At 39.2% G+C, this 23,855-nt stretch overlaps 1 protein-coding gene across 2 annotated transcripts; it reads left to right on the top strand.

Moving 5' to 3' along the window:
• The first annotated feature begins 9,541 nt into the window (after positions 1-9,541).
• ETFBKMT (electron transfer flavoprotein subunit beta lysine methyltransferase) lies at positions 9,542-23,358 on the top strand. 2 transcript variants are annotated; one of them, XM_087968549.1, is made up of 4 exons: positions 9,542-9,873; positions 15,074-15,538; positions 20,002-20,132; positions 21,975-23,358. In XM_087968549.1, the coding sequence occupies exons 2-4, from the start codon at positions 15,222-15,224 to the stop codon at positions 22,316-22,318; spliced, it is 792 nt and encodes a 263-aa protein (XP_087824675.1). In that variant the 5' UTR covers positions 9,542-9,873; positions 15,074-15,221; the 3' UTR covers positions 22,319-23,358. The 2 variants fall into 2 exon arrangements, with proteins under 2 accessions (XP_087824675.1, XP_026550878.1); XM_026695093.2 differs by having other exon boundaries at positions 9,553-9,873; positions 15,044-15,538.
• The last annotated feature ends 497 nt before the right edge of the window (positions 23,359-23,855 follow it).

Raw genomic sequence — 23,855 nt, 5'->3', positions numbered from 1 at the left:
TGGTCAAACAAATGGCAACTTCAAATCTCAACAAATAAATGCTCTGTCTTACATATTGGCAAAAAAATCAGAAAATAAAATACAAGCTGAATAGTCAAGAACTTGTTGATGACCCAAGCTCTGTAAAGGACCTTGGAATACTCACCTCTAATGATCTAAGTGCTAGAGCCCACTGCAACTACATAGCCAAAAAGGCATTAAGAGTTGTTAACCTAATCCTACGTAGCTTTTTCTCTGGTAATATCACACTACTAACCAGAGCATACAAAACATTTGCTAGACCAATACTCGAATACAGTTCATCAGTCTGGAACCCACATTACGTATCTGATATTAGCACAATTGAGAAAGTCCAGAAATATTTCACAAGAAGAGTTCTCCACTCCTCTACTCGTTGTAGAATACCTTATGCCACCAGACTTGAAATTCTAGAACTAGAAAACCTTGAATTACGCTGTCTTCGGTCTGACTTAAGCATGGTATATAAAATCATACATTGCAATGTCCTACCTGTCAGTGAATACTTCAGCTTCAACCATAACAACACAAGAGCACACAATAGATACAAACTCAAAGTAAACCGCACCAAACTTGATTGCAGGAAATACGACTTCAGCAATAGAGTGGTCAATGTCTGGAATACTCTACCCGACTCTGTAGTTTCTTCCCCAAACCCCAAAAACTTTAACCTTAGACTGTCTACTATTGACCTCACCCCTTTCCTAAGAGGTCTGTAGGGGCGTGCATAAGCGCACCAACGTGCCTACCGTCCCTGTCCTATTGTTTCTCTTATTCTTTTATTTTTCTTATATGTACCCATTTCATGTATTCACAACTATGTATACACTTATACTTATTATCTTGTAAACAATTGGCAAATAAAATAAATAAAATAAAAATAAATAAGATAGAATCAAACTAGCCTTCCTGCTGGGGTTGTATGCTCAGTTTCTGAAGTTGGAGTACCTATGTATGTTTACACATATTGTTGAGTGTGTGTGATTAGTATATGTGTGCATGTACATCTCACTATAACACAGAAATAAAACATGCCTTCAAAAGGTATGATGTTGCCCTCATCCTGAGGGATAAACTTCAGATATTTCCTTATGGAAATACATATACGGGCAAATATTTGCCCATGATCAATTAAAATGTCTCAAAATTACTCCTGTATTAAATACTCATGGAAAGGTGAAAATAAGCCACAGTAGATGGCTCCACAGGCTTAAAAGCTCTCTAAATAGTAGAGGAAGTTTTGTCATCCTAAAACACCATCAGTAGTCAGAAACAAATCAACTGTTAATACTGGGGAAACTTATTAATCAATTCTTCTTAATATATAGAACAAAGTAACTATAGAAAAAACCAGCACAGCAACCCTATCAATAGCAAGACTGCAGAAAAAACAATTACTACCAACCTGCCTTCAGTCAAGGAAGGACCTATATACTGCACGAGTCAAAAAGAGGGCTGTGAAAATATTTACAGACCCTTCACATCCTGTTTCAACCCCTTCCCTCAAAACGACGCTATAGAGCATTGCACACAGAACAACTAGACACAAGGACAGTTTTTTCCCCGAAAGCCATCACTCTGCTAAACAAATATTTCCCTCAACACTGTTCAACTATTACAAAGTCTGCACTACTATTACTGTTAATCTTCTCATCACTCCTTATCACCCATCCCCTCCCACTTGTGACTGTATGATTGTAACTTTGTCGCTTGTATCCTTACGATTCATATTGACTGTTTCCTAGTATGATTTGACTGCTTATTGTACCCTATGACTATCATTAAGTGTTGTACCTTATGATTCTTGATGAATGTATCTTTTCTTTTATGTATACTGAGAATATTTGCACCAAGACAAATTCCTTGTGTGTCCAATCACACTTGGCCAATAAAGAATTCTATTCTATTCTATTCCATGATACAGGGAAGCATCCTGATGCTCTGTAAAAGTTTGGACTACAACTCCCATAGAACCTAGTCAGCACAGCCAATGGTCAAAGGTAATGGAAGTGATGGGCATCTATCTCTAGAATATCAGATTTCCTGTCTCAGCTCTGTGATAACAGAATGAGATAATCTGAAGCCATATAGATGGCTAGGCAGATTGCTGTACTTTAGCACACATTAAGCAAGCAAATACATTTGGTTCCTACATTTATTGCTTGTCAAACTTGTCACCGTTTTCCATTCATCTCCCTGCTGTGAAAAATTTCCCTTGTCAACATTGCCATACAAATGGATTCTTCTCTATCACACTGATTCCTTGCACGGAAAAGGAGATCGGCTTCTCTCAGGAGCCAAATATCTAGTGCTATTTAGTCCCCTTTGCAGGTTGCCCTTGACTGACGACTGCAAGCGGGCCCAAAATTTCTGTTGCTAAGTGTCATGCCCCTGGTGGAGACTGACTCTGAGGGAGAGGAGGATCAGCCAACAGGGAGTGGAGGTGTAGCTCCGGAGAATGTGGAGGAGGCTGAGGAAGGGCAGAGGCCAGCTGAGCAGTCAGAGGAGGACCCAGACCCATCCCCTATCCATCCTAGGGCACACAGGGAGGAGAGGATAAGGGAGAGATGTGGTCTACTCGGGAGGAGAGGGCCTTGATCTTCTTCATGGGCTGCAGCTGTGACAACTGAAAAAGAGGTCGGACATGCATACGGGCGAACATTGGAAACAAAGCGTGGAAATATCTCAATATGAGTCAGTTGCCAAGCATCTGAATTTTGATCATGTGACCATGGGGATGCTGCCACAGACGTGTCAAAAACGGTCATAAGTTCCCTTTTTTTAGTGCTATTGTAACTTCAAATGGTCACTAAATGAACTGTTGTAAGTTGAAGACTACCTGGAGTCAGAAACACACTTTATTTAATACTAGCTCGATACCTGTGCTTCACTACGAAACTATGTGGTTGGGCTTAATTTTTGTGGAGGAAAATAAAGGGAAAAAGTTCTGCCTCTGCCTACCAGCATCCATCGGTATTCATCTGGCTAGCATCCTGTCAGTGTGTGAGAGAGTTGATGGCTGTTTGGAAACTGAAACAGTATTTGCTGTGTGAACAAGGTGGAGACAGCAAAGAGCATGGGCGTGGCTTAGCTCAACTGTTCTGTACTAAAGCTGGTTGCTGCCGTGAAAGTAAAACTGAAACTGAAACTCCTCTCCTCTGCTTGTGTTTTGCATTTGGAACAGATTTCTTTTCAGGAGAGGTAGAAATACTAATTCTCTGGTGTTCGTTTCAAAAAATCCTTTCTTAGTGAGCACCTAGAAGCCAAAAAGGAACATACATGCCAAATTTCAAGTTTGTAGGCTTTACAGTACTGGAGATTTTGTGATGATGCATGAGTTGTATTTTGTTTTTATATATATAGATAATTATTATTTAACAAATATATATGTAAACTTCAGGCCAACAATCAAGTAAGCAATACCCCAATCAAGAAATTCCCAAAGAGCCATCAGTAAACAGCCCATCCAAAGAATCTCTTAAGACCGCCCCCACCAACACTGACAGGGCATTACAGCATAACATTGCAATGTTTTTGATAAATCTGTTGGGGTGACCTTCTTATTATGTATCCCTTCCTTCTAGGTCAGCAAGCTAGCCACACTTATCTCTGAATTGTGGTGGGTGAACAGAAACAGTTTGGTTTCCAGGATCACACATTCCTGACTGAGCCTTCTTCCTGTCGCCACTCAGGGTCAATTCAGCTTTCTGTGAAAAGAATGTCTTTTTTACACAGGCATGTTAAACAGTTCATATCTGGAGGGAGGACTTCTCAGAGCTTGGGAGGTGAATGCAGCTCACATGTGTACGACCTTTTGTCAACAAAAATTTCCGCTGTGAAGTTCCAACTTCTCATTTCAACCTTCAAACAGCAACTTCAACCTCCTTTGCCCTACTTTACTCCCCCCAAAATGATTGATTTCTACTTAGAGTGATCTGTGTCAGAGTTGTAACAAAAGCTGTCAGAGGCAAAACATTTTGCATCCTGAATCATGCTGGCAGTTAAGACATTTCTGGAGGATAAGAGGTTCCCCATCTTTGTTCTTAGGACAGGAACTTAGACATTCCACATCATTTCACTGGCCATAAATTTGTGTTGTTTTTTTTTTAATTATATGTTTGTGTTTTCATGTTCTTTTATTGAGTGCTGTCTTAGATACCTATTGCAAGGAGGAAAAGTGGAATAGACAAATCCACAGGTCTATGTGTGGCCATTTCTGATGAACGATTTACAACATTTTTGTAACGGCACCATCTTGTTATTGAAGTCACACAGAAACTATTATTATTTTGGCAAAATAATAGTTGCATGATATATGTCCTTGGCAGAAAAAATAAAGATATAAATCTTTATTAAGGTGCTTAAATAAAAACAAAGTATTTCACTAACTGCAATTATACAATGAACTTTTGCTATTTTCCTCTTCTGCTGTTAAACAACTCCAGCCGAACTGTCCTTACCTACATTCATCCTTTCTATACCTTTCTATGACTTCTTGGTGGTAAAAATGTTAACATTTATTTATTCCTTTGTTAGAGAACGTCTCATCCAATCCTGGTAAAACTCTCCACAATTACGCAATTAAGAATTTGAATTACATTGTATTAATATCTATGATCACTAGATGTCCCTTATCACTTCAACAATTTAAAGAAACCAAACTGCAGATCTATACTGAGAGAAGCACCTAAAATAAAGGACAGCTTTGGAAACTCTCAAAAGGATTTTTGTTTTTAAATGCCAGAAACCAGGATGAGTCCAGTAGCACTTTTTACAATGAACTGCAGCTCACAGAAGTTATGCCTTTTATTAAAGTTTGTTGAAAAGGTGCTATTAGTCTCTGATTTTTGGCTATCTTAAACCAGTGTTTGACAACCTTAGCAACTTTAAGATGTATGGACTGTATCTATCTAGCATGCAGGCTGGGGAATCCTGGGAATTGAGCTCCATGCATATTAGTTCTGCTGAGATTGAGAAACACTGTCCTAAGCAACGGTGGCTCTCTTCCCACCACAACTAAAATGCCTCTTTTATATTTTAAATGTATATTTTCACAAGTCATAAGATACTTAATTATAGGTAGTTCATTGAGTGACCGTTCAAAGTTACAATAGTACTGAAAAAAGTGACATGACCATTTTTCATACCTAGGACTATTGAAGCATCCCCACAATCACGTGACATACATTCAGATGATAGACAGCTGACTCACATTTATGACGGTTGGCAGTGTCCTTGGGGTGATGTGAACTCCTTTTGCTTCCTTCTGACAAGCAAAGTCAATGGGGAAGCCAGATTCACTTAACAACTGTGTTACTCATTTAAGAGCTGCAGTGATTCACTTAACACATGAGGCAAGAAAAGTCATAAAATGGAGCAAACTCACTTAGCAAATCTCTCACTTAACAATATAAATCCTGGGTTCAATTGTGGTCATAAGTTGAGGACGATTTGCAGAGTCCAAGATAAACCATGATGTGGTTAGCATAATAGAATAGAATAGAATAGAATTCTTTATTGGCCAAGTGTGATTGGACACACAGGGAATTTGTCTTGGTGTAAATGCTCTCAGTGTACATAAAAGAAAAGATCTAATCTTTATACAAGTAATCCTCGCTTATCAATTCTAATTGGGACAGGCAACTCCATCTCTAAGAGAAGCAGACATTGTGTCCACACCATGTGACCACACCAAGTCACAACAGCAGTTCTACTTGCAGTCCTTAAGTGAACCACCTACAATCATTAAGGCATCACGTGACCATGACTTGCAACCTCCTGCAGGCTTCCCCACTGACTTTGCTTGCTGGAGGTCACATGGCAATCATGTTGACCATGGCATACTGCAATCGTTCTAACACAACAATTGCCGGCAACTGAATTGTGAACCATACAGCCACAGGGATGCTGTGACACTTGTAAGGGCAAAGACCAGCTGTAAGCCATCAGAATTTTGAATAGCTGCTAAACACAAGGTCATTAAGCAAGGGCCACCTGCAGATTGTTAACCATAGTTAACATGTTTTAGCATGTTGTGTGACTGTAACTACAGCTAGTCCTCGAATTATGACCACAATTGAGCCCAGAATTTATGTTGCTGAGTGAGAAATTTGTTAAATGAGTTTATGACTTTTCTTGCCACATTTGTTAAGTGAATCACTGCAGTTGTTAAATGAGTAACATGGTTGTTAAGTGAATCTGGCTTCCCCGCTGACTTTGCTTGTCAGAAGGTCGCAAAAGGCCCCGGGACACTGCAAACTGTCATAAATATAAACCAGTTGTCAAGCATCTGAATCACATAACCATGGGGATGCTGCAATGGTCATAAAGTCTGAAAAATGGTCATAAGTCACTTTTTTTCAATGCTGTTATTTTTAACTTCAAACGGTCACTAAGTGAACTGTTGTAAGTCGAGGACTACCTGTAAAACAAGCCAGAGAGCACAATTTGTGAACCCAGGCACAAGGTGCTAAATTTTGAAAACGTTTAAATTCTGCCTCTGAACAGATGTCACAGAAGAAAGTTCCAGAACATAGGCTGCCAGTTACCTTGGTGATGGACAACTCATTGTATAAATGAGGAACAAGTCTTTCCATACAGGTTGGGATTCGTGTTGCTTTCTCTTTACTTGCTTTTGTGCATTACAACATGGCTACATTAGATCCAAGACCTTTCTATTACTAGAAGTCATAGTCATCTTTATATAAGAATGGCTAGTTAGATCCATAGATTAGACCAGGGGTTCCCAACCTGGGGTGCGAGACAATATTCCAGGGGGTGCGAGAAAAGTCCAGGTAATTTTTATTTATTTTTATTTATTTATTTATTATGCAATGGATTAACTTTCTTTTCATTTTAGAGTTAAGTTTCGTTATTTAGTGGCCGTCACATACATAGCTGAAAAGATTCAATCCTACCATATATTTAACACGTTCAGTAGTTCCTAAAGTCTAAATTTCAGGGGGTGCGAGGTTCGAGTGAAATTTCTTTAGGGGTGCGGGGCGAAAAAAAGGTTGGGAACCACTGGATTAGACAGACAGATTCAAATTAGGTCAATGATCAACTTTTGTCTTTTACTGTATCTCTCCCCACCCAAAACACAGCACATTTCATGTTTCCCTAAATTCTTTTTATTTTCAGAATAGTCTTGGGAAGTGGACTGGCCTAAGGAAGAACTGCAGCACCAAGCCCATCTAATAAAGCTTCATATCTGGAGATGCGAATTCAAGTTTTCCTGGTGTCGGTGAGGATATTTGTTACAACATACTTGGGGAGTAGTAGATGGGCTCTATTGATAGATTAGATCTTTGGGTAATATTTCAGTAACTCATTAAGGATAAGTTGTTGTTTTTTTACAATATCAAAATTTAAAATGTAATGCTTTAGGGCTGCCCTTCCATTAATCATTGTCTCTCAATCTCATTGTTCTTTATCTGTATAATGGGTGTTGGAAGAAAAATCCATCTGGTTCAGTTCCAAGCTGGGAGAAAGACACTGGAAATAACATGGAGGCTGATCGGAAAGATCCCATTTATTGATAAAAGCAGAACTACCAGGGTTTGTAGTTCTGGGGCAGCTGACCAAATGGTTGAATGAGTGGATGGATCTTTATAGGTTTCTGTGACTTTGAAGTGTTCTGGGGTGTTGTGCAATGAAAGGGCTTGTGTCTTTTGCTAAATGGTGGGTAATTCTTACTGTGGCTAATGACTATGTCCGGTGTTAGATTTTTTTGGGTGAGGGGGTGCTTGCTCCAATCCTATCATTCTGCTTTTGTTAGCTGTTGAAATGGCTGTAAGGAGTTTCAAAATATCCTGTCTTGAATGGACTTCTGCCGGCAGTATTTGCTTTGCTTATGACTGGAGGCATCTAGGTAGTTGGCTCCCTCTTTCAATATCTCCTTGTTATCTCCTTAAGTGCTGGCATTTGCTATAGACTATTAAGAAAGACTGGGGGCTGCTTTCTGCCTCTGAAAACATGTTTCTCCATTTCTCCTTTAGGGAAATATAATATTCTGCCTTTTTTTTAATATTTCCCAAAATATTTCATTCTTCCAGGGGGAGAGTGCTTCCCACATGGGAATATGAATTGACTCCCATTCACTCGTTCTTTTTGACCCTGCAAAGGCAAACAGCTTACAGTGGCCCTTGGCTCCTTGTGACCACATCATCCACGTAAGCTTTCTTGAGTGCAGGATAGAAATGGTTCACTATTGCCAATTTCTAAGATGCTTTTTGGACTTCCAAGTCTACTTTATAGATCCTAGATTTTCTGGTGGTTTCCAGTCCAACTATTGACTTGATCTGACCATTAAACTTCCACGTCCAACAAGAGCAGTCAGCTGACTTTTGTGTTTTTCCTGATAATATTACAGTATATACCGTATTATATTATATTGAAATATAGTATGAAGTATGAAGTATGTGAAGATACTATGATGCATATTTGTTAAAGAAAAAGGGCCTGTGCAGAAACATTGATTTTTTTTTAAAAAAAGTGCATAAACTTTGAAGCACCACTATAAAAGAACTGTGAACACTAGAATAAGATTGAGAAGATTGCTACGCTTGCCACCTACTTCGGCCCATGCTTCTTTTTTTTAATAAACTTTTTTTTATTTATTTTACAAACATTTCATCTATTCTTTACACAGTGTGTCATCTGGGTACAAGTATCTTGTGCATATTTGTGGTTAATACAATTTCCTTACCATAACAATAATTATTACATTACATTGTTTTTAACCAATAAAAAAAAAAAAAAACAACATCAAACCCCCCCCCCCCCCCCCCCCCCCCACATAATCAATTTAATATTATTTATTTTTTTTCTCCTTCTCCCCCCCCCCAACCCCCAAACCACCCCCCCCCCCCCCCCCCCCCCCCCCCCCACCCCCCCCCCCCCCCCCCCCCCCCCCCCCATTTTTCTAATCACATTCTCTTCTGAGTCTGATAGCATTTCCAACATTTGGCTGATTTATCTTTAAACATCTTTGCCAGTCTCGCCTGTGCAAAATGCCATCTGTAAAACATCTTATATAAGTTTTCTTTATATGCTATTGACATTGTTAATTTATAATTTCTATCCCAGCCCATGCTTCTTCAACTACCACAACCAATAAGCTGCTGGGTAAGAACGATGGGAGCTACAATCCGAATCCCAAAGGTGCTTTTTCAGGAGGTAACCGGACTTTCTTGTTTTTTCTGTTGAAGACGTTTCGCTTCTCATCCAAGAAGCTTCTTCAGCTCTGACTGGATGGTTGGGAATCAGAGCTGAAGCAGCTTGTTGGATAAGAAACGAAACGTCTTCAAAGAAAAAAACCCAGAAAGCCCAGTTGCCTCCTGAAAAAGCACCTTTGGGACAACTATGACCTGGATGACTGAGAATCTCTACAGATTTATAATCCCAACCCTATGCAAGGAACCCACAGAGGGAAACTACTTAGAAGGAAATAGGTGGGTCGAATCTACACCACGGGACGAAGAGAAGCTAATAGGCAGGAACACAAACCTAACACTTCCGGTTTCCAATTGAACCTGAGGCCTTTTGAAAAGCAAGGCACCGCCGGGATTGCAGCGGCGGGGCTCCCAGTCGCTTTGTCCGCGTGTCCGCTGAAGGCGGCTCCTGAATGGAAAACCGGTTGCCTTCGTCACCAGCCAGTTTAAAGAAGTGTGTGGACTTCAACTCCCAAAGTTCCCTAGCCAGCCAAATTAATGAACATTGCTGGCTGGGGAATTCTGGGAGTTGAAGTCCACCCGTCCTGGGGTCGAGAAACACAGATCTAACTCGCAAAACGAGGGAGGAGCCGGGATCTTTTCTAATACCTGCGGCGTTTAACCAATCTCAGAATCAAGCCAGGTCAATTTTATTCATATTCATATTTTATAACTCCGAATTAACAAGAACTGGTATTGTTTTTTTGGGGGGGAAGGGTGTCGCATTGTTAGTATAACCTCCTTCTCCCTTCCCCCCAAATCATTTGAATATAAAGGAAGAAACCACATTTGTAATCGCTGGGGCTCCAGGCTTATTTATTTATTTTTCTTAGTCTTCGAATTCACCATATTGTTTTAAAGAAACATTTGTCGTCAAATATTTTCCCTCTTTTGACAAGAGAAAAGAAGCTGGAGGGGACCAGGGAGGGATTAGAAATTATTTGCCTAATGTACTGACGCTTTGCATTTTTACATGTGACTTTAATGCACAGGATAAACAACACTTAAGCATTTTGTAATGCAATAGAGAAAAACAGCGTTTGAATTCAATATAATGGGTTAATATCTTGTTTTGTTCTTCTGGTCTTTCTGAGAGGCAACAGTTTCAATCCAAAGAAACAAAAGTTGTGTGTGTGTGTGTGTGTGTGTATTTATTTGTCAAACATGTACAAGATAACAAGTATAGGTATGAACATAAACAAGAACAAGGGAGTAAATAAAGATAAATGGGGACAGTAAAACAGGGACAGTAAGCATGCTGGTGCGCTTATGCACATCCCCTTTAAGGACCTCTTAGGAATGGGGTGAGGTCCACAGTAGAGAGTTTGAGGTTGAAGCTGTGAGGGGTTGAGGCTGTAACAACAGAGTCGGGTAGGGTGTTCCAGGCGTTGACCACTCTGTTGCTGAAGTCGTATTTTATGCAATCAAGTTTGGAGCAGTTTGCCTTGAGTTTGCATCGGTTGTTTGCCTGTGTATTATTGTGATTGAAGCTGAAGAAGTCGCTGATGGGCAAGATGTTATAGCAGACAATTTTGTGAACGATGCTTAGATTGAACTGCAGGCAGCACAGTTCAAGATTGTCCAAGGCCAAAATTTTAAGCCTGGAGGCATAGGGAATACTATTGTGAGTAGAGGAGTGGAGTACTCTTCTCGAGAAATGCCTTTGAACCCACTCAGTCGTGTTAATGTCCAATATACAGCGTGGGTTCCAGGCGAACGAGCTGTATTCGTGAATTGGTCTGGCAAAGGTTTTGTATGCCCCAATTATAGTTGTAGAAGCTTGAGAAGCTAATTCATATTTACAGCTGGGTACCAAGTACAGTTTAGCCCCGCTTCCTTCTGATGGTGGCTGTGTCTGGTGAATTATGGAATGGAATGGAAACCATGAATGGTCAATGTGGTTGTGTGCTTGTATGTCCATCACTGTGAAAAATGCCTATTGATTGAAGATGTGAAGGAAAGGTAAGAAATCTCCGTATTCTAGGACCTTCTCCTAACTTTGGATTTTTTGGCCTTTGGGTACATAACCACTGCGGCATTGAAGTTAACTAATTGTTCACGCATAGAGAGGAATAGAAACAATTTCATTAGCTAAATCCCTAGCAAACACTTGCTGAAACGGAACCCCAAATGTAGACATGGGACAAGGCGTGAACAGGAAATCTGAAGAACTAATCAAGGACATTATTTGTAGCTCAGGGTTGACATGAGGGGTCCTTGTGCTCTCTGAACTTGCTTGTTTTCTTGCAGATGTTCCATTACCCAAACTAGATAACATCTCCAATGCTATCGTGACCCTCAATCTGTGCTTAAAATACATGTTGAATAGAATAGATAGAACAGAATTCTTTATTGGCCAAGTATGATTGGACACACAAGGAATTGTCTTCGTGCAAATGCTCTCAGTGTACATAAAAGAAAAGATACATTCGTCAAGAGTTAAGGTACAACACTTAATTATAGTCATAGGATACAATAAGCAATCAAATCATACTAGGAAACAGTCAGTATAAATCGTAAGGATACAAGAGACAAAGTTACAGTCATATAGTCACAAGTGGGAGGGGATAGTAATAAGGAAGGATGAGAAGATTAATAGTAATAGTAGTGCAGACTTTGTAAATAGTTGGGCAGTGTTGAGGGAATTATTCGTTTAGCGGAGTGATGGTGTTCGGGGAAAAAACTGCCCTTGTGTCTAGTTGTTCTGATGTGCAGAACAGCGTCGTTTTGAGGGAAGGAGTTGAAACGGTTTATGTCAGGGTCTGTAAATATTTTCACAGCCCTCTTTTTGACTCGTGCAATATACAGGTCCTCAGTGGAAGGCAGTTTGGTAGCAATTGTTTTTTCTGCAGTTCTAATTATTCGTTGAAGTCTGTGTCTGTCTTGTAGGGTTGTAGAACCAAACCAGACAGTTATAGAGGTGCAGATGACAGACTCAATAATTCCTCTGTAGAACTGTATCAACAACTCCTAGCTCTTAGAACTATAAATATTTTTGCTGAATACATACAAGTAATGCTATGTTGTATGAAAAGAGGAACTTAAAGGGGAGGGGACTGCTCCTTCTAACTGGAAATTAGGGGCAAATGTTCTAATGATTTCTAGACATTGCAAATGCAAGGTAAGCAATGTTAATAAAACCTTAATAAGGTCATAAGATGATCTAAGAGGAACTGGCTTAAGGTGGGCTTATGGAGAAGTACTTATAAAAACTGTACAGGTAGTCTTTGATTTACAACACCTCATTTAGTTTGAAGTTACAATGGCACTAAAAATAGTAACTTTTCTCACACTTATGACTGTTGCAGAATCCCCATAATTTACATTCAGGTGCTTCACAACTGACACATATTTATGATGGTTGCAGTGCTCAGGAGTCATTTTGTGACCTTCTGACAAGCAAAGTCTGTGGAGAACCCAGAGTCACTTAACAACCATATTACTAATTTAACAACTGCAGTGATTCACCTAACAAATGTAGCAAGAAAAGTCATGAAATGGGACAAATTCACTTAACAACATACATTTTGGGCTCAATAGGGGTCGTAAGTTGAGGACTACCTGTACTGTTGGGAGTGGCTTTTGCACAGGCCTCATGGGAATGATCCCTCTTGGTCTTTTCTTCTGTGCAGAATAAAGCTTTTGCAAATCTCTTATCAGTTCTCAGGAAATGACATCATTTGCGACTCCTAGCAACCACATAGATCAGGGGTGTCAAATTCATCGCAGTGGCATCACATGATGTATCGTGGAAAAAAATCCTTCATTAAACCGGGCATGAGCGTGGCCAGTGCGTGTCACATCCGCCCTGCGGGCTGCCAGTTTGACACCTCTGACATAGATAGAAGATCTCCATGAAGATCTATTCATAATGTGGCCTTTTCAAGTTTCCCAATGGTACCACTGTACCTGAGTCCAGCCACTTTGCTGCTAGTCATCCTTGTTATGATATGTACAGAATAACCCTTGAGTAACAAGGATATGCACATGGAAACGTTTATGAGAGTAGTTATGAATAATTATTCAGCCACACACAGCTACAGTGAATTGAGTTAAAGTTTACTTTAAGAAATAGCACAGTTCAATAAACGGTCCAGGTCATATATGTTTTACAGTCCAAAGAATATCCAATTACAAAGTCTTCTTACAGGTTGCCTTTGTCATTTACAGTAAACAAAGATATCAAAGTATAATCACAGCAACAGAAACCTTAGATGGCAACAGAATGTCAGAGAAACAGAATGTCAGAGATACAGAATGTCAGAGAGAGCAAGCCATGATCTCTAGCTCCCTCTTATGGCAATTCACAATACAATCAACCAATCGGAATCAATACAGTGATATTGTCTTAAAGCTACAAAACATACATTGTTGGTTTATATATTGCCAACCCAACTAATTGTTGGACAGATTCCTAACAATCCTCTTCTTGCTGGCTGGGGAATTCTGGGAATTGAAGTCCACACTTCTTCAAGTTGCCAAGATTGAGAAACACTGCACTAATGAATAGAGTACAATTTTAAAAAACTTTTATGCCCTTTCTGCCAGTCAGAAAACCCCAAAGGTATGTTGGGAAGCAAACCCTCTGATATTTCCAATTATATGCGTAATGAAATTCCACCTTATGGAGGTTTCCAACCAGTGTATGTAGACTCCATATTTAACCACATCTGGATCACACACATTACTTTTTCTCACTTGCTTTTTGCCAAAGGAAAGGAGGATAAGTTTATCTGATCTTGTCCTTGGAGTGCTTTCCCTCCTCTTGTCAAAGATAAGACCACTCAAGGTTAAGGATTTTTTTAAAAATGTAGATGAGAAAGATCACCCCATTTTATACCTTGTTTCATTCCAACGACAGGATAAAATAGAGTTAACAGAATAACAGAATAGACTAGAACAGAAAGAGTTTAATTCTTCTATGTTTAAAATAAATGCTTGCTTAATTCTATACTATATTTTTAATCATTACCAGCCAGTTTGGTCTAGTGGTTAAGGCACCAGGCTAGAATGTAAGGAGACCATGAGTTCAAGTTCCTCCTTAGCCATTTTACCTCACAAAGTTGTTGTTTTGGGGAAAATAGGAAGATGTATTTGATATGTTTGCCATAAAGGTGGATATTAATTAATTACACAGAAATATCGTGTTTTATAGACTATGCACCTAAAGGAAAGGAAAGAGATACATGTACAGGTAAAACCAGTATCAATACATCTAGTTGATCTCTTCCAGTTCTTGGATTGGAAATCACCAGGAAATCTCAGAGTTATAAAGTTAACTAGGATGTTGGGGAGAGGGAGAGACTTAGAATTCTGTATTGCTGCCAAGAGAATGACATGGATATGTCCATGTTAAGCATCAAGCTTGTTTGGAAGGAATTTTTATGTTCTAAAATAAAAGAGCCTTAAGGGAGGAGGTGGCGATAAAGAACTAAAAATGAATTGCATGGGATTTTTTTAAGCCTTTTTTTCTGTTCTGGAAATGTACAATTTTTATTTGACAACATTTACTTTCTCCATGCTCCCTTTCAACAAGATTTCCATGTGGCCTTTGAACCACACACCCATCCCCAATTCTTGATTCTGACACAAATAAAACATTTGTAAGATACATAGGAAGACATAATTATCTGTAGTGGGTTTATAATGAAAAGAGAACCTGTTCCTTGTGCGTAGTTACATTTCCAACAGTTGGGTGGTAGGTTGGGGAACATCTTAGCCAGTCTCGCAGGAGGTACAGCCTACCTTAATTTTCATTTAAGTAATTAACCTATCACAATCTGTGTAGTAAAAATCTGTTCTTTTCTTTTCAGGAACTGAAAAATCTGTTCTTCTGTTTTCAGGAACATTGCCCATTCTTTCTGAAAGCCAGAATTGCGAGATCTCCTCATTCCCGGACTGACGCTAGAGAATCTTGACATGCTCCAGGCAAATGTTTTTAAAGATCTATATTGAAGTTGGGAAGACATTGGCCTAGAGGGAAAAGGACACATGGTTTTCCTCGGCTGGAGAAGATTGCTACACTTTTGTGGTAGGGCCAGCTTTAGAAAAGACTTGAAGCAGAAACAGAGAGGCTGTTTGGTGTGGAGGTGCTACCGTGGAAGAGCTTCAGGAAGACATGTAGATCCCGAGCTGAGAATGTTCCTAGAGCAGAATACTGAAATCATTGACAGTGGAAACCTGACTCCAGAAATAAGATTACGTCTTCTGACGCCTAATTGCAGATTTTGGCATGACAAAGCTGCTTTGTGGCCTTATGGGGAGCCCTACTGGGCAATGTACTGGCCAGGAGGCCAAGGATTATCCAGGTATAGAACACCAGAAGGTTGAGATTTACCTGCTGTGCAATCAGTTTAATAGGAAGGTGAATTAAATGATGCTATAATAGCATGCTAAAGGATAGTAAAAACAGATCTCACCTGGTTTCCCCTAACGGTATATTATAAAGCCTGAGGCATATTAGTATACAACAGGTTCCTTATCCCAAGTCACATAGGACTTTGTTTCTCAGTTCTACTGATGCCCTGAATGAGTTTTCTTCAAATAAATTGCTCTTCAATTTGTCATCTGAAACTGTCATAGTTCTCAATACTGATCATGTTGGGTGGAGAATTCGGGGAGTTGAAGTCCACCCATTGGGAAGATGTCCAAGTTGGGGAAGGTGAACTGAGCAATAAACTTACTACATGCTGGATTTGCATATCACACTAAGATACAATCTTGATAGATGAGTGTGATGCAAACCCAGCCTAAATCTCATAATCAGTACATGGAATGGTATCCCAAATACGGACCGTTGCCAGTGGTATTAGATTAACAAAGAAACTATATGCCATCTATCTTTGCATCCAGTTATTAAATTAGCTACAGCATTGTGGACCATTGAGGTTTCCAGGCACTTTTCATAGGCCACCTATTATAGGGGCTACATAGAATAGAATAGAATAGAATAGAATAGAATAGAATAGAATAGAATAGAATAGAATAGAATTCTTTATTGGCCAAGTGTGATTGAACACACAAGAAATTTGTCTTGGTGCAAATGCTCTCAGTATACATAAAAGAAAAGATACATTCGTTTAAGAGTCAAGAATCATAAGGTATAAGAGTTAATAATAGTCATAGAGTACAATAAACAATCATTGTTCAAATAAGTTGAATTTATTGCATAAATTATTGTGATGGATTATATCTTCTGGAGCAATTGAGTCCTTTTGAAATCATACATCCAAGTTAAGGAGTGGATTTAGAAGTACAACTGAACAATGACTTCAAGTCTTCAGAGACAATATAGCTACATCCATACTAGGCTTAATCCCTCTTTCAATAATTGTGAGAATGGCAATCTCAGAATTGATGCCTACAAATCTTGAAATGAAATAGAAGCAAATAAAGAAAGCAAAGACTTGAAAGATTTTGATAATCTTACATGTCACAAGATCTTGGGTTGAGTTTGCCAAATTCTTTCTTTAAATTTTGCAGTCCTGAGGTTCTGAATTTCCACCCCTTTTTTGAATGCCATAATTCCCTATTCCCAGAACTATTAAGTTCTGGGAATAGGAAGAGCAACCAGGATGATTAGGGGACTGGAGGCTAAAACATAAAATGAAAGGTGGCAGGAACTGGGCTTGGCTAGTCTAGTAAAGCGAAGGACCAGGGCAGACATGATAGTGGTCTTCCAATATTTGAGGGGATGCCACAGGGAGGAAGGGGTCAATCTATTTTCTAAAGCGCCTGTAGGCCAGACAAGGAACAATGGATGGAAACTGAACAAGGAGAGTAAAGGAGAAACTTTCTGACAGTGAGAACAATCAACCAGTGGAACAGCTTGCCCTTGGAAGTTGTGGGAGCGCCATCACTTGAGACTTTCAAGAAGAGATTGGACCGCCATTTGTCAGAAATGGTATAGGGTCTCCCGCTTGGGCGGGGGGGTTGGACTAGATGACCTACAAGGTCCCTTCCAACTCTGATTATCTGTTATCTGTTATCTATTAGGAAACTTTAATTGGTGCTGGCTAGTTTCTTACTCTTGTGTTACTTGAAAATACAATGTTTTTCTAAACAAAGAAAGCCCTGTGTAGTCTACTGGTTAAGGTGTTCAACCAGAAGCCAGAAGGCTCATTTGGCATCCTTGCTCTCATTGCTTTTTCTAAGCCCAACCTATTGCACAGGGTTGTTATTGTAAGGACGAGGTAGAATGATTGAGCAGTTCCTGTACAGAACATCAAACTAATAAATAGCAATAGCACTTAGACTTATATACTGCTTCATAGTGCTTTACAGCCCTCTCTAAGTGGTTTAGAGTCAGCATATTGTCCCCAACAATATAGGTCCTCATTTTACCAATCTTGGAAGGATGGAAGGCTGAGTCAACCTTGAGCCGGTCAGAATCGAACTGCTGGCAGTGAGCAGTGAGTTAGCTTGTAATATTGCATTCTAACTACTGCACCATCACAGTTCTTTAAATAGATGATCCTTTCTTGAACTCAAACTGCCCCATACAATATATAACTTTGTATGGCAACCTTCCCCAATCTAATGGCCTCCCTGATTTTCTACTAACATAATATATTTACTGGGTTCCTGCAGCATATTTAACCAATATGTGATTTGTTTGTGACTATAAAGTTGTATAAATACAATCAGTGTGAGTTGTAAACCAAAGCTTATTGCTAAATTTATTCTGGGACCCAGCCTTTTGTGATTTACTCAGGAAATCAGATAGGCAGTCTGCTGACCCAAAGCTATATGTGTCCTACCCTGTTTATAGCATTCAACCAACCTTGAAAATCTGATGTTGTTTTATATTTGGTTGAGTCTATCTTTAGAGTGGTATATATGATCTACTTTCCTTTTCTTAAGTTCTCATACCAGAGAAATGTGGATGTTACAAATGTCATACCCTCACATACAAGCTTTTACATGAGTTCTGCCACAACTCCTTTTAAAAGGTTTTCTTTTTCATAATTCCTGTATTTTTACATATGTATTCTACACCCTGTGCTTTGCTTTTACTTATATTGACCACCAGATGGCAGTATGTGGCCAGTTTTGTCTTATTTGGAGTTTTGGGGTTTGGGAGGTATAATTATGGGATTGATGAAATTTTATTAAGCAGTTTTTAAATACCGAGATGTTGGAATCATAGAAATGTACTTTTTATTAAAAAAAAATTAAACTACTATAAAATGGATTTACAAGGGATGATAAAGAGTTATATGAAGAAATACTGTTTATGTTAAAAGGTATGCGTGAATCTATATAAAAGACAATAAGGTGACAATGGGATTGTTTAAAGATGCAGAAATGAATGTAGAAGTTACACAACCATTGGGGGAAAAAGAACATGATACTCAAGAAATAGATAGAAATTAGAAAAAGCAGTGGAAGGGGAAAATCAAAATGAGACGCCAAAAGTCCAAAACAGAGGAGAAAGGATTAATAAGTAGAAAACAATTATACAACCCCCCAAAAGCTTATAACAGAATAGAGAGAAAAGAAAAAAAATTCTTAAAAAAACAAAACAAAGGGAAGTCTTGTTGATGGGTGTTAAAGTAATACAGCAGAAAGAGATAAAAGGTACTCAAAAGGGAAAATTCAGTAGGCACAAAAAAATCAAAAAGAGATATAAGATTCCAAGAGAGAGAGAGAGAGAGAGAAAAGGCTGACTAAAAAGTCAATAAATGATGGAATTTTAAACAGGTTAAGAGATGATGGATGAGAAAATATTAATAAAATGGGAAAATACATACAGGGAAAATAGTAGTGTAATAGATAATATAATTTACTATAATCCAAATAAGTCAATAGGTGGGAATTTAGGATTAGGTAATTAAACCGTATTATTAATATTAATAGTGTGTTAAAAGTATATTGTGAATTTAAAATAGGACAGACTAGAAATGTGGGATTTTGAGATACATCCTGGGATTGATTAAATATTATTAATATTTGGCCTTATTAGTAATCCTACACATTTGGAATATTGAAGTTATGGTGGAATAATGAGTAATTCTTAAAAAAAAATATTAAATAATAGTATTTAGGGATAACAAATACAGAACGGAAAAAAATGTTATATATGTTTAAACAAATTAATGGGAAAATGATAAATGGATTATGAAAAAGAGACTAGCATTGTTGAAGCTATAAGATTAGAATCACACATACTTATTCGTGTTATTATTGTTAGTGTGGTTTAAAAAAGACTTGACCCACTCAGTACACTGTCTACAAAATATGTATGTTTATATTGAAAAATAAAATCTTTGGGAGGAAAAAAGGATTTACAAGCTGAAGCCAGTTCATACTGTCCCTGATGATCATTGTAGGTAAAGCACCACAATAGTTTTGGTTGAATATCGCAGATAATCATGAGTTTTGAAAAGAGGTGATTTTGGACCTCCGGTCCAGGATAGAAGTACTGAGACCATTTCAGTGAAATTGCTGATGATATCATATCCAATTGTTGATGATATCATATCCAATGAATATGATTCTTGTTGCAAGATGAGAAGCTCACTCTCTTGAAGTTCAGCTGGACGTGTGGTTTGTAAAAATAAAAATTTGTAACAACCATAATTTCTCTTGGTCACTGTCATACAATTTCAACCTAGTTGATGATGAAGCACTTTCACATTAAAAGATAAAAGTTTTTAGCATTTTGCTTATAGATGTAAACTTCAGATTGAATTAAGGCATTTTGAAATGAGCTGATTACCGTAACAGACTTTGCATTTTTATTTTTATTTTTACTATTCTTCATTTTCAGATACCTTCTTGATAATCCAAAAGTGGCCCAGAAGAAGAAAGTTCTGGATCTAGGAAGTGGTTGTGGAGCAACAGCTATTGCAGCTACACTAAGTGGAGCATCACAAGTTGTTGCAAATGATATTGACCCTGGTAAGCTATTTTCTACCAAATGTAGGACAAGCTAAGTTCATGAGGATAAACCATAATGTCAAGCATGCTTTGAAATCCAAAGGTCTACATAGATTTACACATAATGATAACTCAGGATTCTTAAACTATGGTTTACACCAGACATGATATTCTTCCGATTAAAATCGGAATTCCGATTTTTTGGGGAATCGCCCCCCTTTCCCCCCTTCTTCTCCTCCTTCCCTTCCCCTCGGAGGCCCCGAGTCAGGAGTTGCTACCGCCGGCGCGGCTCTGCGTGGCTCCAGTCCGCGTTGCCTCAGGAAGGAAAGGCAAAAGGAAGAGCCGCGGCGGCGCTTTGCAATGGCAGCAGCGGCTCCTGGTTTGCCTTTCCCTTCCCGAGGCAACGCGGTGCGAGCGGAGGGCGGGCGGTGCGAGCGGTGCGAGCGGCGGGCGGGCAGGCGGGCGGTGCGAGCGGCGGGTGGGCGGTGCGAGCGGTGGGCGGGCAGGCGGGCGGTGCGAGCGGCGGGTGGGCAGTGCGAGCGGCGGGCGGGCGGTGCGAGCGGCGGGTGGGCGGTGTGAGCGGCGGGCGGTGCGAGCGGCGGGCGGTGCGAGCGGAGGCCGGGCGGGCGGTGCGAGCGGAGGCCGCTGAGCGGCAGGAAAAGGGAGCTGGGCAGCGATTTCTTGGCGCGCGGTGGGGGAGGGTCTCTTTTGGCCGGCCCCGATTTTTTTTTCCGAGGGGAATATCATGCCTGGTTTACACAACTCAGGATTTTTAAACTATGGTTTGTTCAGCAAGCTCACACATAATAGAATTATAATCACAATGGGAAGTGGGTAAAAAGAAAGAAGAGACAATGCTGAGTTATAACGGAATTCATATCTCAAACCAAGCTAAAGGTTAATAGGCCATATGATTGTCATAAATGCCTTTAAAATAAGAGAGCAGCTCATCTCCTTCAGCAAACATGTATTTTTTTGACTCTCCCATGGAAAGAGTACTAGAAATGCTGTAGTGTCTATATACCTAGCAGGTTCTGGAACATGTGCTATATACATAGCAGCGTTTCACAACCGTGGCAGCTTTTTTAAGAGGCGTGGACTTCAACTTCCAGCTGACTGGGGAATTCTGGGAATTGAAGTCCACACATTTTTAATTTACCAAGGTTAAAAAACACTGATATAAAGAATGGCTTTCAAACACCTTATTCTCCCATCTGGAGGTACATGAGGCAATGATACTATGGTGTCCTCTATAGGAAACCTATTGGTCTTATTTTGAAGTCGTGCATTTAAAAACTTAACTAATAATCAGAGATGGCAAAGTGTTGTATGTAGGAGAATGCATCTGACTTAATATGAATGAAGTGGGAAGGCAAGCAGCAAGCATATTTTTTACTAGGAAGCAAGAACATTACCTTGCATCAGATTTTTTTATAGGAAATGTAACCTAAAATTTACATTTTACACGGTTACGTCAACATTTCAAGTCACATTTGTCAGGTCCCGTAGTAGGATCCCACCTTAGTCGCTACCGGTTCAGTGGGTGATTGCGCACACGCCCCTAACAAGCCAATCAGCTGAGAGGATGAAGAAACAAAAAGCTTGGAGTGACCCTCCCACCCCCAGCTGATCCTTTTTTCCTCCTCTCAGCTGATCGGAGGCTTTTTACTACTGGTTCAGCTGAACCGATCCGAACCGATAGCATACCACTACTGGTCAGGTCTCTCCTGCACCCTTGCTACAGCAATTGAAACAGAAAAAAAAAACATTTCCCAATATTCTAATTGTATGAAATTAATTGTTAATTTGGGATTTTGAGAGAAATAAGGTTGACATTGATCTTTTATTTTCTTGGTGCCTCAGTTGCAGGTGCTGCCATGGTGCTTAACTGTGAACTGAACAACATAGATCCCATCCCAGTCGTAACGGAGAACCTGATTGGTACAGATATAGGCAAATGGGACCTTATTGTCTTAGGGGACATGTTTTACAGTGAAGAGCTTGCAGACAGTCTCTCTGAATGGTTGAAGAAGTGCATCCAGGATTATAAGACTGAACTGCTGATCGGGGATCCTGGCAGACCCTATTTTGTGACCAACCGTATTCAGAGAATGTTGCACAAAGTTAGTGAATATGCTCTGCCTAAATCATCACCGGAAGAATACAACGGTTCAAGCAAAACTGTTATCTGGAATTATCAGCCTTAATTTTTCAGAGGTCTTGGAAATATTAAATCAATTGGCGTTACTTTGAATCTCTTGAATTCCAGTTCTCATACACTGAGATTTTAGCCTCTGTCACTGTGTACATTCCAATATGTTTAAAATACTTTATTTGCAGCCATATTAGAACAAGACGACAGTATGAAAAACTTTGCCTGTGGTTTGAGAATGCATTGTTTTAAAAAGACACACAATACTTACTGCCTATGCGAATTAAAATAATTTTTATTTGTAGAGCAGTTTTATATCTAATAAAACTTCTAAATTCAGGCACTATACCTGATGCCCTGTTGTTGGTACAGGGTAGTCAGTGGATGACACATCTAGGATGGGGAAAACTTTGGGATAGTTAGCTGTATTTCGATCTCTGGAACATGGCCTTCTTTTCATACTATTCTATAACACGCATCTACTGTGTTATAAAAATAATTCAGTAAAAGAGATACAAACCACAAGCAATAAATCTTACATTGAGATCAGAGGTTTATTTCATGAGCAATTTGGAACATTAATAGCCATCATAACATAACGGCATTTCAGTAAGGTAGTACTTACTAACAACCCATTGCAATGAGGTCCAGAGATAGTAGCTAAGTCCAGCAAGGAATAGCTACCATCAGTGGTCCTGATATGAGATTTACTCCTCCTTTTATACCCTTTTTCTGAAGCCCACCCAGTAGTATGTAATCTTACTGGATGTACCCCATCCCCTCATACTGATCATCAATTAACACCCACTTGTAGATATATGCCAACTTGCTTATCATCTGCTACTTTCAGTTCCTTTTTTTCTGTGTCCCAGACATTTGTGATCCAAAATAACTCTAAAATTGTCTTGCAATTATGTGTTTTTGCAGAAGCTACAGATTGCAAATATTTTGCTACGCTTGCAAAATCAGCTCAGCCTACGCTTTAATATATTGTTAATTTGAGGCCTTCAATTAGGCACAGGTCTATACCAGCTTTAAAGCCTAGTTGTCCTTTTGTCACAATAACTGGTATGACAATAAATGTTTGATCTTCAATTGGTTCCTATCTATCATGTCTGGTCAGCCACTGTAGCACACATTAGATGTAACATCCTGGTCTAAAATGGAATAGCATCTTATCCATTCTGGCATGACTTCGCTATTACTCATGTTTGCAAACGAGTGGATCATTCTGGCTTGACTTTTATTAAGCAAATTATTATTGTACAGAAGCAATTACTGAATATGTTCATAAAGGCTGCTTTCTGCTTCAACATAACTGTTCACATAGGTTTGATCAAGCTTTGCATTTTCTCTGTTTCATCTCACTGTACTCCACGTACTGCCCTAAAAAGTGCTGGGTGAGAATTCTTAAAGCTGTGCTATATATTATTTGATTAGGAAGAATGTCAAAATCCTTATTCAATAATGATTAATAGTAAAGGGAAAACATAGAAGATTACTACATTTATCTAATGAATGTCAAAATCCAAATTGGTCAGTATTTTTCTTATTACTAAAGACAATGATAATATCTTAGTGGGATATTTTCC

Source organism: Notechis scutatus, chromosome 6 (genome assembly GCF_049901735.1).
Source record: "Notechis scutatus isolate UNSWTSFEM ecotype Mainland chromosome 6, rNotScu1.2, whole genome shotgun sequence".
Taxonomy (NCBI): domain Eukaryota; kingdom Metazoa; phylum Chordata; class Lepidosauria; order Squamata; family Elapidae; genus Notechis; species Notechis scutatus.
Note: the sequence above shows the minus strand (reverse complement) of the source record. Positions and strands in the feature narration are given on the sequence as shown.

What these genes read in the sequence shown, in the direction of transcription:
- ETFBKMT (XM_087968549.1), top strand. Translation starts at nt 15,222, where the DNA reads ATGGTTTTCCTCGGCTGGAGAAGATTGCTACACTTTTGTGGTAGGGCC. An exon ending in GGAGGCCAAGGATTATCCAG is followed by an intron (nt 15,539 to 20,001) that starts GTATAGAACACC and finishes CTTCATTTTCAG; the next exon opens with ATACCTTCTTGATAATCCAA. An exon ending in TGCAAATGATATTGACCCTG is followed by an intron (nt 20,133 to 21,974) that starts GTAAGCTATTTT and finishes TTGGTGCCTCAG; the next exon opens with TTGCAGGTGCTGCCATGGTG.